This window comes from Aulonocara stuartgranti, assembly GCF_965226115.1.
Source record: "Aulonocara stuartgranti genome assembly, chromosome: 3".
Taxonomy (NCBI): domain Eukaryota; kingdom Metazoa; phylum Chordata; class Actinopteri; order Cichliformes; family Cichlidae; genus Aulonocara; species Aulonocara stuartgranti.
In genome coordinates this window covers 26,944,058-26,956,308 of record NC_138941.1, presented here as the reverse complement: position 1 = coordinate 26,956,308, position 12,251 = coordinate 26,944,058, and the positions used below count along the sequence as shown (strand labels likewise).

The following is a 12,251-nucleotide window of genomic DNA, read 5'->3' as shown; positions in this document are numbered from 1 at the left end:
TTTGGTTAGAGTTCTGAAACTTACAAATGTGTCTTAGTAGTTGTGCGAAGGTTTATCATAGGTTATTTGTTTTACATAAAAAATAGAATATGTGTACTGAAAAATATGACTTCTAAAAAAAGGAAGAAAGCACAACATGTCAGTGCGTGCGTCAGCGTGTCTACATCAGAAGGAGGAAGCGTACCACCCACTTCCAGCCTCCCACTATTTTTCTGTGCCTTCCTCCCAAGAAGCTGGAAGCGAAAGTAGATCAGAGACATGGCAGACGTCTCTCTGCTTTTGCCTTCTGAACAGCTGTGACCACACAGAGTCTGAGAAGCAGGGGACCCCGTTTCAAGAGCGCTTCCCCCGCTCTCCTCACAACAGAAACTCAGGAGATAGAAAGTTTTCAGGGGGAGAGCTGAACACACGGGATCAGCAGGATGTTCCCAAGTTTGTTAGTTCTGTGCTGCCTGTCTCTGACGATCGAGTCCAGTCACGGTAAGACGATCTACACGTCCACGCTTACAACACATTTACCTGGGTTTTTGTTATTGCCTGCTTCTTTGACACCTTTTCCCAGTTTTCTCGCTCGGGTCATTTGCGGTGATTCCCACTAGTGACGTCACGTCTGGCATTCGCCACTGTGTAGCGGAACAGTAAAACGGACTCTGGAAAAAGAGAAAACTTTGTGGGAGAATGTGTTTCGTGTAAATCGCGCGTGTAAATCCTCTCAGCGCACCCCCATGTTAGTATTCCAATCCGGATTCTGTTTACGTGACAGAAACAGGAGGAATCTGACTTTTTTAAATTATCCACGTAGAAATCCGAAAGCAGGATCAGATCTGGTAAATAGACTGTTCAGCAGTGCAGAAGTGTGCGTAACAGCTGTGCCTTGAGGGAAAGATTTTTTTCCCTCCTGAGTGACTGGCTCAGCGCAACAGCTTGCTTGGCGAGCCACATAAATCGTCTTTATTCGCTGATCCTGCAGATGTTGACTCATTTTCTGTTCTTTCTCCTCCTTCACTAAGGCGAAATCTTACCACCACGAAATGTGTCCCTGCGGAGGATTAACGACTTTGATCATAACGTGACCTGGGTACCACCAGAGAATTCTGTCGATTACCAGTATAAAGTGTCTACAAATACAAACGGACAAAAATATGAATCCACTGTAAGTACGCTTATATGTGTATATGCTTACTTTAAAACCTCGTATATTCATTGTGATCACACAACGTTTACCCCATAATTTAAAAGTCTTTCATCAGTTAATAACCAATAATTCCCGGAAAGACCGCTGCTAAGAGACTGCAAGTAATCTCAACCACCTCCTGGAAGTAGAGGCTCATTATTTGCATACTGCTGAAAAACATTTTCAGATATGAAAAGTAGGTTTGAGTAATTTCTAGATTTTGTATAGACAACCGCTATTTTAAGTTTTGAGGGGAAGACTGTGTTGTGTTGCAGCGTACCGTTTCTCCAGCTGCACTCTTGTGGACCTCACATGTTTTAAGCCATGACAGCTATAGCTGTGTGTATGTGTGGCACTGAGTCCTGGGCTTTCTAGATCTCGCGTGGTAACCGGACCACTGTTGTCTTCACCCTCCACATCTTCTCTCAGCCTTTGGTGTTTCTCGGGCTTCTTGTGTTCCTTCTTCCTGATGTTTCTCTCTCGGTATTGCTACATCTATTACCACAACCCTTTTGTTCTGCATGTACACCACAACTATGTCTGGTTGGTTAGTCAGTTCTTCAAACAAAAGATCTGGGATTGGTTTAGACTGTTTACTCAAATTAGTTTTTTTCTTCTCTTTTTCTCTTAATAGCAGGGCACTTCCTTAGTTTTGAAGGGGTTAATGAATGGAAACGTCTTAAATGTGTCTATCAGAAGTTTTTGGAATAAGTCATCAAGCGAGCCAGTGGTCGTCAGTGAAACTAATCCAGGTAATTCTCACCACTGACTCTGCTTTGTTGTAAAAAAATGCTTTTGAGCCACATATGAAGCAAATTGCTGTCTATGTGTTTGATTATTAATCTGTGTCTGTGTCTCTGTCGCTCTCAGAGCTGGTGACAGATTTTCAGTGCTACGTCCACTCCCCAAAGCAAACAAACTGCTCATGGTCACCAACCGGTATCGCCGCAGATCTCCGTTTCTTCTACAAGTATGTGCTTTTTTATTATGCAGTTTAAAGAAATAGAAATTCAGCATTACGCAGTACAGGTAGTTTTGTAATTTTGCAACACTTCCTGATAGTCAGTGGTCACTCTGAGCTGAAGTGGAAGTAATGAGCCAGAGTTCAATCAGGGCTAAATTCTTGTGTTTAATGGCTCTGTCTTTTTTGCCAGCTGCAGGCTGTTTGTTGGGGGTGTGGGGATTTATGCATACAAAACCAAACCATATTTGGCAATGTAACATTAAATGAAGAGGGTTAAGTGTTAACTCAAGCCAACTGTAACACGCCGGAGCCCTGATATCCCAATGGACTGCCGTTTAAGGTCATGTATTTAAATAGGCAAAACCTAAGCAAATTAAGTAAACGTCTTCACAAACTTGAAACAAATACGTTGCAAGTAAAAAGAAAAAGAAAAAAAGAAAAAACAAAGAAACCCAAAAGCAAATACTGAAATGAACTAAAGCAACACAGCGGTTTTCTGCATGACAATCCATAAAAATGAAGTGATCTTGGACACAAGTGGGGATCATGTATCCAAACGCATTTTTATTTATTTAACTTTTATATTGCCAATCCAGAGCATAAGATATGTTACCAGTTTACATAGGAAACCCAAGACCTGCTGAATTGTACAAAGAGAAACTCTGCTGCTCGTTCAGTGTAGTCCTATTGCCCTCTTTTGTTTTAAAGGGCACACAGAATTATCATAAATAATAATTTAACACACATATAAAGGAAGTGGCAGCTTCCCACTCTCACTCTCTTTGTCACATCAACAGCAACATGACTTTATATTAAATGTATGAGCCTCACCAAAGGGGAGGGGAGATGTGTCATGAGAGTGCATAAGAACATTTCTTATTAGAATGAGCAGCAGGACTCAGTTACACATTAACTCAGTTTTTGCATTGGCTGAACAAAACCAGAATTATTCACCCCTGCTCTTACCTAGGGCTGTCCCAGGGGAGGAACCTGGAGGCAGGTCTGTGCTCTGACACAGAAGTGCTCTTTTGGGGTAAAATGGTACATTTAATGTGCAGCTTGGTGATTATTTAAAGGGCACCTGCATTAGAAGAAGGTATTTTAAATTTTCATCCACACTGCCCGGTAGCCAGTGCATCAAAGATAATATTGGAGAGGTATATGTTTAATCCGTCTGGGCCACAGAGCTCCACTGTTATCCATGACCCTAACACTTAAATGAGGTGTTTCTGCTGTAAATAACCTACCACACCCTGCGGAGTCAACTAACTTAGATAAATGTCTCGCGAGCTGTCGAGCGTAAAGTGAGAGGTTTCTGTATTACGAAAGTGGCTCTGTTTTTAACTGGCTAAATCACTACGCTAACTTGTAGCGAACACGTAACAAGTTCAGGAGCAGAGCATTTCTTTGTAAATCGGCTATAAGCACCACATTTTCACTGAGTCTTTTATTTACATCATTTCAAGTGTATTATAAATTCTCTACTATATATATATAATGGTGTTTTATATGTGCAGGTTGTTAGGCGTGAATACTAAAACCACTGAGTGAAGAGCAAACTGTGCCTAGTGTGGGTGAAATTTCTGTTATTAAAGTCTGCAACACAGTCAGCTGTGGTCAAGCTAATGTAATTGCTGGATGCAGGAAAGCTAACACACATCAAACATCACAGTTCTACAGTCACGAGAGCGCTAACCTTGGGATTTCCCAGCGTCCCTTTGATAACATCACACACATTCTTTGTATCTTTTCAGTTACAACAGTCTTTTGTCCCACCCGGGCTGTTGCTGGCCAGGGAAGACTTTCCCACTATCTATTTTCCAGGCAGCACCTGGCACTGGTCTTCTTGTGAGTTTCCCTAACAATTAGAGGTTAACTTAGTGAAACATCGTTAAGCATATCTAAGAAGTTTTCACCAGGTCATATTGACACACACACATCCTTCATCTAAGAAGGAAAAGGTCAAACTAAATCCAACAGTAAAGTTCTACAGACCTAAATCTAAATGTGAATTTTCCCCCGTTACACTAGCATTATAAGGAATTATAATCATTATATCCTCATATCATTATAAGGGAATGGGTAGGGGGCGCTCACGGGGATCATTTTTTGTGGAAGAAGAGTCTTATGACCTGTGAAATGCTGCTTTTTATATGAGCACGCTCAGAAGCTGAAGCAGAAAGCTCTGCTTAACAGTGATAACTTTGATCTCCAGCAGGGGTTTTAGGTTCAAACTTTTACTTGCAGTATACCCCTCTGACTCGTTGATTGAGATGACCTCTGGGAAGGTTGTATGTACATATTGGCATTCACTTGGAGAGTGTTATTCCTCACTGTCCACTGATTTTGTCAGGATGCTGTTGAAATTACTCAAAGATGTGAGAATTGTGTGTTTAAGTTGTTGCTTCAAATGTGTTATGACTGCACTCTTGTATCCAAAGCACAAAGGCTAACTTTCACAATAGCGCCTCTATTGCCTCACCCGTCGACATCGTCGAGAAGTTCATTGTCAACATAAACTTTTTAAAGTGTCTCAGATAACGAAGGTGACAATGACATTATTATGTGAACATCATGGTATTTGCACAATATTGTTACCAAGACGAGACTGAATCCAGAAGTCACTCCTGTTTTGTTAGGCTGCAACAAAGACCCATTTTCCTATGAACTTTTGTCTTCTTTGTTTCCCAGTGAGAGCACAAATAAGGAAGTAAAAGAAACTGTTTAATTATACAGTTTCATAGATGTTAAATTAGTATCTTAAATTAAAATGTTTTTGTTTTTTGCATCACAAAACTTTACAAAACATTGCATAAAACTGCAGCATCGCTAGTCCACGTAGCAAAAGGCTGTAGTTCTAATGAATGCGTTGACACTCTAGGTTTCAACACATTCATGCGTCACAATTGTGTCCAAACTTGTACTGTAGGTACAAATATTGTACATGGTATTGATAACTGGCTGTTTCCCACCGGGTGGCTTCTTTGTTAAACACAGTTATTACATTTTGCATTTAAAATATCCAACAAAATGTCACGAGATTAAAGAAATACTTCAAATTTTATTATTTTATTCGGTGGCTGAGTCCCACAGTCTATGTGATGCTGTTGTTGCACATTAGCAAGAAACACATTTCCCCTGCTTATTCTATTCACCAGCACCGAGAGGCAAAAGCATGCCAGTGTCTTATTATTAGTTCATTGTTTTGTCCTTTCCTTTTGGAATATACCGTGTGTTGGTAGAAAAGTAAATCACCTTTTTCTTTATGTTTCCAAGGTCTGAGGTTGAGTGGAATGAAATCGTCAGTGGAATAGAAGAATGCCCATCGTATACTTACACTGATGATCTGAGGACTGGCTGTTATCTGCCAGTGAGCACACAACATATTATAAGCGTCTTGTTTAACACAACACTGAACAACAAAACTGTCAGGAACACCTTCCTTAAACGCCTCATTCGCTTTGGTAAGCTGTGTAGTGGTCAGTGCTAATTCAGAATTTAAAAGTAATGCGAGAGGAAACTTGTGTTGAAATATTTTGTGCTTCCTCATTCAGTTTCTGGGGTATAATTTGTTCTTTCTCTCCTTTCTTGGAAATATTTTAGCTGTTATCATGGTGTGTGTGTGTGTGTGTGTGTGTGTGTGTGGGGGGGGGGGGGGGGGGGTGGCATGCATCTGTGTGTATCTAGCACTGTGTATTTTATGACACAATCTAGAACTACCAACTTTTCGAAAGGCAAAATACACACTGTTTTGCATTATGATTTGCATTTAAGGCACCTCTGGCTAGCTTGTACTAACTGCAACATCTGTCTGTTATTCTCTGTGCAGTGAGACCACCGCCCCTTAACTGGAAAGTCGAGAAAAGTGGGAATCAATTTAATATTACTTGGTACCCTCCTGAAGTGATTGCACAGGACGAGTGGGAATATATAATAAATTACACTAAGTGTGGTCAACTAAAAGTAAGAATAACAACAATACTATCTTACTTTGTCTGTCACGTCCATTAGTTTAAAGTAATGTGTGTTACGATTGTGTTAAAAAACGAATAACTGAAAGCACTTAGAGCATAGGTGTCAAACTCTGGCCCGCGGGCCAAATTTGGCCCACAGCCTAATTACATTTGGCCCGCGAAGCCATACCAAATTACTATTAGAGCTGGCCTACTGGTATTATACAGCTAATATATATATTGTTTAGTATTAAGCTTTGCTTGTTCCATATTCAGTTTTTCAGCAAAACGTGTTTGAGCACATAAGAAAAGATTCATTCTTATATCTGGAGGAATAAATATATTTCAAAAAATACTAACGTTAGCCCACGACTTTGTTCCAGTTTTGAATTTTTGCCCACTGTGTATTTGAGTTTGACACCCCTGACTTAGAGAATGAGTTCCAGCATTAGAGTGAAGTTGGAGGACACGGTAAGGAGTTCAAAACATTGTGTGGGAGCTCATATAAGACATGGGGTCCTTTGTGTTAAAAGACATCTGTTAGAGGCTAACTCATATTTCAGTGGACAGATTATATAACCTTTTTTTTTTTTTTTTAACTGGGAAAGTCTTGGAATCCCAGAGGGGGAGGAGGAAGTGGCTAAGGATCAGCTTCCAGGGCTCCCTCTGGAACAGGACTTAGTTTAAATACAACCTTAAGCCATGCTAGCATGATAGCTCTTGGTTTGGGAATAATGGTAGCCATCATATCCAGAGAAAATAAGAAGAGAAAATAAGGAGAAAATTACAGACTTTTCTCCAAGCAGCTAAAGCAGCTTTTTATTTAAAAAAAAAACAAGCCCTCATCAGTTATAGTGGCGGTTGTTATTATATTTGGCAGAAATCGACAGGGTCCCAAGTAGATGAGTCCAAATTAAATATTTAAATTTGTCCTTTATGGTTACGTGCTGAATTTTGCAAACTCACTGATGTTTCTCTCAGGATGAAGTTTTAATCAACTGATTCAAGGCTCAAATCGATCGTTTCCCTCAAACACTTTTCACAGAGTCCAATAATACTAAAAGAAAAAACATCACACGAGCTGGACCGGGTCCCTCACTGTAGCTACAGCATGGCTATCAAAGCAAAGTATGGAGAAAAAGGAGAAACACCGTGGACCGACCAACAGTATTTTGGTAAAGTCATTTTCTGTTTTGTGTCTTTTTTCTAATCTTGTGTTAATAAAAAACAGAATGCACTGACTTATTATTTGTTTTTAAATTATAAAGGCCATACATTCTTCTCTGGGGTGGCTCTAGTGCAGGTCATCTGCTAATCAGAAGATAGTTTTATCCCTGGGTGTAAATGGATGAATGAAGCCGACATGTTATTTTCTCTATTAAAAAAAGCTGAAAGGGGAAAGTAACATCAAAGGCTGAAACATGAAACAGTTTCATTGTTGCTGAAATGAATGCTTATATGTGTTTGCATGCAGAAGCAGACTTGGGCTTCAGTCCATTAGTGTTTCTTGCGATTACAGTCCCATTGGTGGTTGCCACCCTGACAGTCCTGACTGTGATGTGTTACCAGAAGTAAGTAAAAAGTCTCTTCTTCTTACTGAATGGATCCTGTTGTTCGTTGGCTTTGTTTTGGTTTTATTTTGTTCTGTTTTTTTGGGGCTGCGCTAACCTCTGATATCTAACTGTCTCTGTGTAGAAACAAGGATACTATCTTTCCCAAAGTACCAGAGCCTCGGGATCTCCTCAGTGATATCTGCGACAACAACAATAAGGTGAGTTTTTTGCTCTTAGGTGTACTTGTGTGCTCGTTTCTCCTTTTCTTTTTCTTTGTAAGTGCATGCTTCTCATAATCACCGAGGTACTGCAAATTCTTAGAACTGCATTTGTTGTTGTTGTTGTTGTTTTTCTTTGAATGCCAGGCTACAGTTGGCTTTCTCTTAAACACTATCACATTTTCTTTTCTACTTCTTCTTCTTCCTCTTTTCAGACGGCCCTGTGCAACTTTCAGGCCATGGCGGTGGAAGAAGACAACTGTAAAATTGCTCTTGTGGTAGAGCCCAAAATCAACAAGCCAGACTGGTGATAAGTGCCCGACGTCCCCTCGTGCTCCCAAAGAAGAAGAGCAACTAGAAGCAGCTGCTGCTGCTTCAGCACTTTGTATTTAGTGCTGCTAAAATCTGATGCCATGAATCTCACAGGGAAATACAACACTGCATGTCTTTATCATCCCTATGGAGTGACACACAACATATACCAACGCATTAAGTTGATTCTGTATTCACAGCAATGCTCCCATGGCATTTTGATCCCTTATCAACATGCTTTGTTTGCACACCGAAGTGGTTCCTTTTTTGGAAATCATGTCGGTTACATAATCGAGCCTAACACAAACGTCCATTTTAGTGCAGGGTCACAGCTTTGCATTGCACCGCCATGTGTCAGATACTGTGAGGCTCTTTGGACCCGTCTGCTGCTGATACAGATGAAACAACAACAACTGCAACCCCATCGGCAGCAGACAGTAGGCGGTTGGTCGTGAGCTGAGCCTGAATGTTGAGTCAAATCAGAACAGCGTCATCCACGCATGTATCCCAACAGACTTACTACCTTTGCACCGCTTACAGGGCTGCGAAAAAGCATTTGCCCCCTTCCCGATTGCCACACTTAAATGTTTTATCAAGGAAATATTAGCATTAGGTAACACAAGTGAATATAAAATGCAGGTTTTAAATAATGATTTCATTCATTAAGGAAACAAATCTATCCAAAACTACTGTTTCCTATGTAAAAAAAGTAACTAAAATGTAACTAAAAAATTGTTGGATGGCCTGAAATATGTAAGTGTGACAATCATTAAGTGGGCAAATACTTTTTCACACCGCCCCAATGGTGTCACTGTCACAGCTTAAATGTTTTTACTTCATATATATGGAAGACTTACTGAGCCAGTCTGCTGTTGACCTGTGAGCACTGTCCCTGTCCAGCTGCCATTAACTGTATTAACTGCCTTGGATTTCTTGCAGCCTGGTATGCTGTACATAAGAAACAAAGACATGCCCAGCTTTCTGAGAGTATACGATGTAATGAATGTATCACTTAGTTGCCTACTTTACTAAGAGTAAAAAACAAAAAAACAGGGAACAGATTTGCCGTCTTTTGTTTTAGACGGCCAGAAGGCTGAAAGGTTATACCCACATGTCCTTATGAATCATCAGCCTCATTGTTTGGTCTGTTAGTGGACAGTAGTCTGGGAAATACCTCATGCTCTTGGAGGAAGGAAATGGTGAACTTTTTATCAGAAGCAGAGGCTGATGATTTAGCTTTTAACAGCACCATGTTTCTCCAGCAGGCCTTTAACAGAGGATATCAGCCTTGATGAAAGGAACACCCTGTGCTTGTTTACCTTTTTACTTTTTTCTCAAGTAGAGATATAAACCACCTTCTTAAGTTTCTTTTTAACTAATGCTTCCACGTTTGCCCCGTAGCCAGTCACACGGCTGATTCGTCACCTCAGTGGTGCTCACGGTCGAACGTATAGTTTGGCTTCTCCTCCTGGACACTTAAACGCAGTGTAAAAACACAGAAGTCTTTGTGTGATAGTGTTTAAATGTTTTGATGAAATTATTATAGTGTTCAATGCTGAAAATAAGTTTATAATCGACTTTATTTTACTTCCTCTGATCTGTTTTTTTTTTAATGTCCCACAAGTAAGATTGTTTTTCTTCTTTTTTTCTTTTTTGTGGTTTTTACACATTTCTCATGAAGTATTGAGTCTTTCTCGTGTTTGTTTGGGTTCATGTGTGGGACTTCCAGATAAGCTAACTGAGCTTAGACTTCATGTGGAAAATACAGAAATCTAATTTCTCCTCTAAGAAATTTGATTTCTGTATTTATACTTAGCCAAAGGAGCTTGCAAAGAAAAGCGTCTGGACTTCTTTAAGTTACTTGAAGACGTTTCACCTCTCATCCGAGAAGCTTCTTCAGTTCTAAGGTCAAATGGTGGAGAGTCCCAGATATAAACCTAGTGGGAGTTTCCCCCCACAGAGGGACAAAAGGACCCCGTGATGATCCTCTAATCGCCTGAGCCAAAGTGTGAAACTGGGCGTGGGTCCCAATCAGCCAGTTTCGGGTGTGTTCATTGTGAAACCTGGCCCCACCTTATCATGCGAATTCCTGAGATCAGATGGCCCAGGATGTGAGTGGGCGTTAAGGCGTCTGGGAAGGGATCTCAAAACTGGATTATAGATGGCAGAGAGTTGGTGTCGTAAACCATCTTTCGGTGGTTTACGACCCCTTCCCAGACCCAGATCCCAGATCCCTTCCCAGACGCCTTAACGCCCACTCACATCCTGGGCCATCTGATCTCAGGAATTCGCATGATAAGGTGGGGCCAGGTTTCACAATGAACTCACCCGAAACTCTGGCTGATTGGGACCCACACCCAGTTTCCCACCTTGGCTCAGGCGATTAGAGGATCATCAGGGGGTCCTTTTGTCCCTCTGTGGGGGGAAACTCCCACTAGGTTTATATCTGGGACTCTCCACCATTTGACCTTAGAACTGAAGAAGCTTCTCGGATGAGAGGTGAAACGTCTTCAAGTAACTTAAAGAAGTCCAGACGCTTTTCTTTGCAAGCTCCTTTGACTACGATGACCTGGATGACTGAGAACCTTCACAGACATATTTATACTTACTTTTTTTTGCTCTAAGTCTCAGCAAAAAAAGTGAGTAAGTATTTTCTCCATATGTTTATCATCGTGTTAATTTTAAGAAGACTGTATAATAAATAATGCAAACTTAATATTGTGTGAAATATAGACGGATAATAGATATAGAGAACTAACTGTTTATGTTTCTGTCCTCGACTGTTTCACAAGATTGGACCAAACAAGCCATTTGATGCTGTCTGTCTTTTATTCTTTAAAGTATGCTTCCTGGCAGCTTGCTGCACTCTTCCTGGGCCCTGTTCCAGGAGGGAGGTTCAACAAAACTTCGACTTTAAAAATAAACTCTGAGTTGATTGCCTTTGAAATCGCAATTTTTTTCCCCCTACAGTTTTCAGATCCAGAACAGTTGATCAGAGAAGTTCGATGAACTCTGAGTATATTTACTCTTTCATGTGCGTGTTCAGGATGTTTATTAAGTAGGGAAAGAAAAACCATCATCAATGGAGCTCCATTATCAGGATTGCCCGTGGGTAAATAAACAGCAACGCCTCCGTTTTAATCCTGTGGACCGAGGAATGTGAACACAGCGCAGACTGTGGCATTTATCTTAAAAAAACAAGAGGGGAGAAGAGAGATTGTAATGAGCTTATCATCACTGACAGTACAAAAATTTGAATATGCAACATATCATTTTCCAGAATGTTTGCTGTTATTTACTCAGCTTTAATTTTCATTAGATAAAGCCAGAATCCAGGCCAAATTCAAATTTGCCTCCACAATACGCGAACAGCTACAAGTTCTGCTTTTGCTCATCTTTGCTGTACGTATGTGGCCGGTCTCTCTGGCCACGCGGACAAACACCTGACAGGGGCACAACGTTCTCCACAGCCACTGTTTCTAGATGGCGTGGCAACATGGCGGCTTCTGCAAACCTGTTTATTTTCTACGTTTATGAGAATGCATGAATTTGTTGGCAGAGGTAACTGCACACATTTCAGTGAGCAGGAGGCCAAGATTTTTTTTATGTGTCGTGTGTTAGATTGTTTTTCTTTTTTTACACATTTCTCATGAAGTATTGAGTCTTTCTCATGTTGAATTGACAGTTTGTTTGGGTTCATGTGCGGGACTTCCAGAAAAGCTACTTGAACTTGGACTCCAGTTTCATGTGAAAAATACAGACATCAAATTTCTCCTCTAAGTCTCAGCAAAAAAATATGAAAAAGTATATTTTCTCCATATGTTTCTCATCGTGTTAATTTTAAGAAGACTGTATACTAAATAATGCAAACTTAATATTGTGTGAAATATAGACGGATAATAGATATAGAGAACTAACTGTTTATGTTTCTGTCCTCGACTGTTTCACAAGATTGGACCAAACAAGCCATTTGATGCTGTCTGTCTTTTATTCTTTAAAGTATGCTTCCTGGCAGCTTGCTGCACTCTTCCTGGGCCCTGTTCCAGGAGGGAGGTTCAACAAAACTTCGACTTTAAA

General features: G+C 40.5%; 1 protein-coding gene across 2 annotated transcripts; it reads left to right on the top strand.

Annotated features, from left to right (window-relative positions):
- The first annotated feature begins 228 nt into the window (after positions 1-228).
- il13ra1 (interleukin 13 receptor, alpha 1) lies at positions 229-11,114 on the top strand. 2 transcript variants are annotated; one of them, XM_082526390.1, is made up of 10 exons: positions 229-480; positions 1,011-1,153; positions 1,812-1,926; positions 2,045-2,144; positions 5,415-5,602; positions 5,968-6,101; positions 7,137-7,266; positions 7,566-7,662; positions 7,787-7,862; positions 8,078-11,114. In XM_082526390.1, exons 1-10 carry the CDS (start codon positions 423-425, stop codon positions 8,171-8,173), a joined length of 1,137 nt encoding a protein of 378 aa, XP_082382516.1. In that variant the 5' UTR covers positions 229-422; the 3' UTR covers positions 8,174-11,114. The 2 variants fall into 2 exon arrangements, with proteins under 2 accessions (XP_082382516.1, XP_082382515.1); XM_082526389.1 differs by having other exon boundaries at positions 230-480; positions 1,809-1,926.
- Positions 11,115-12,251: the final 1,137 nt, after the last annotated feature.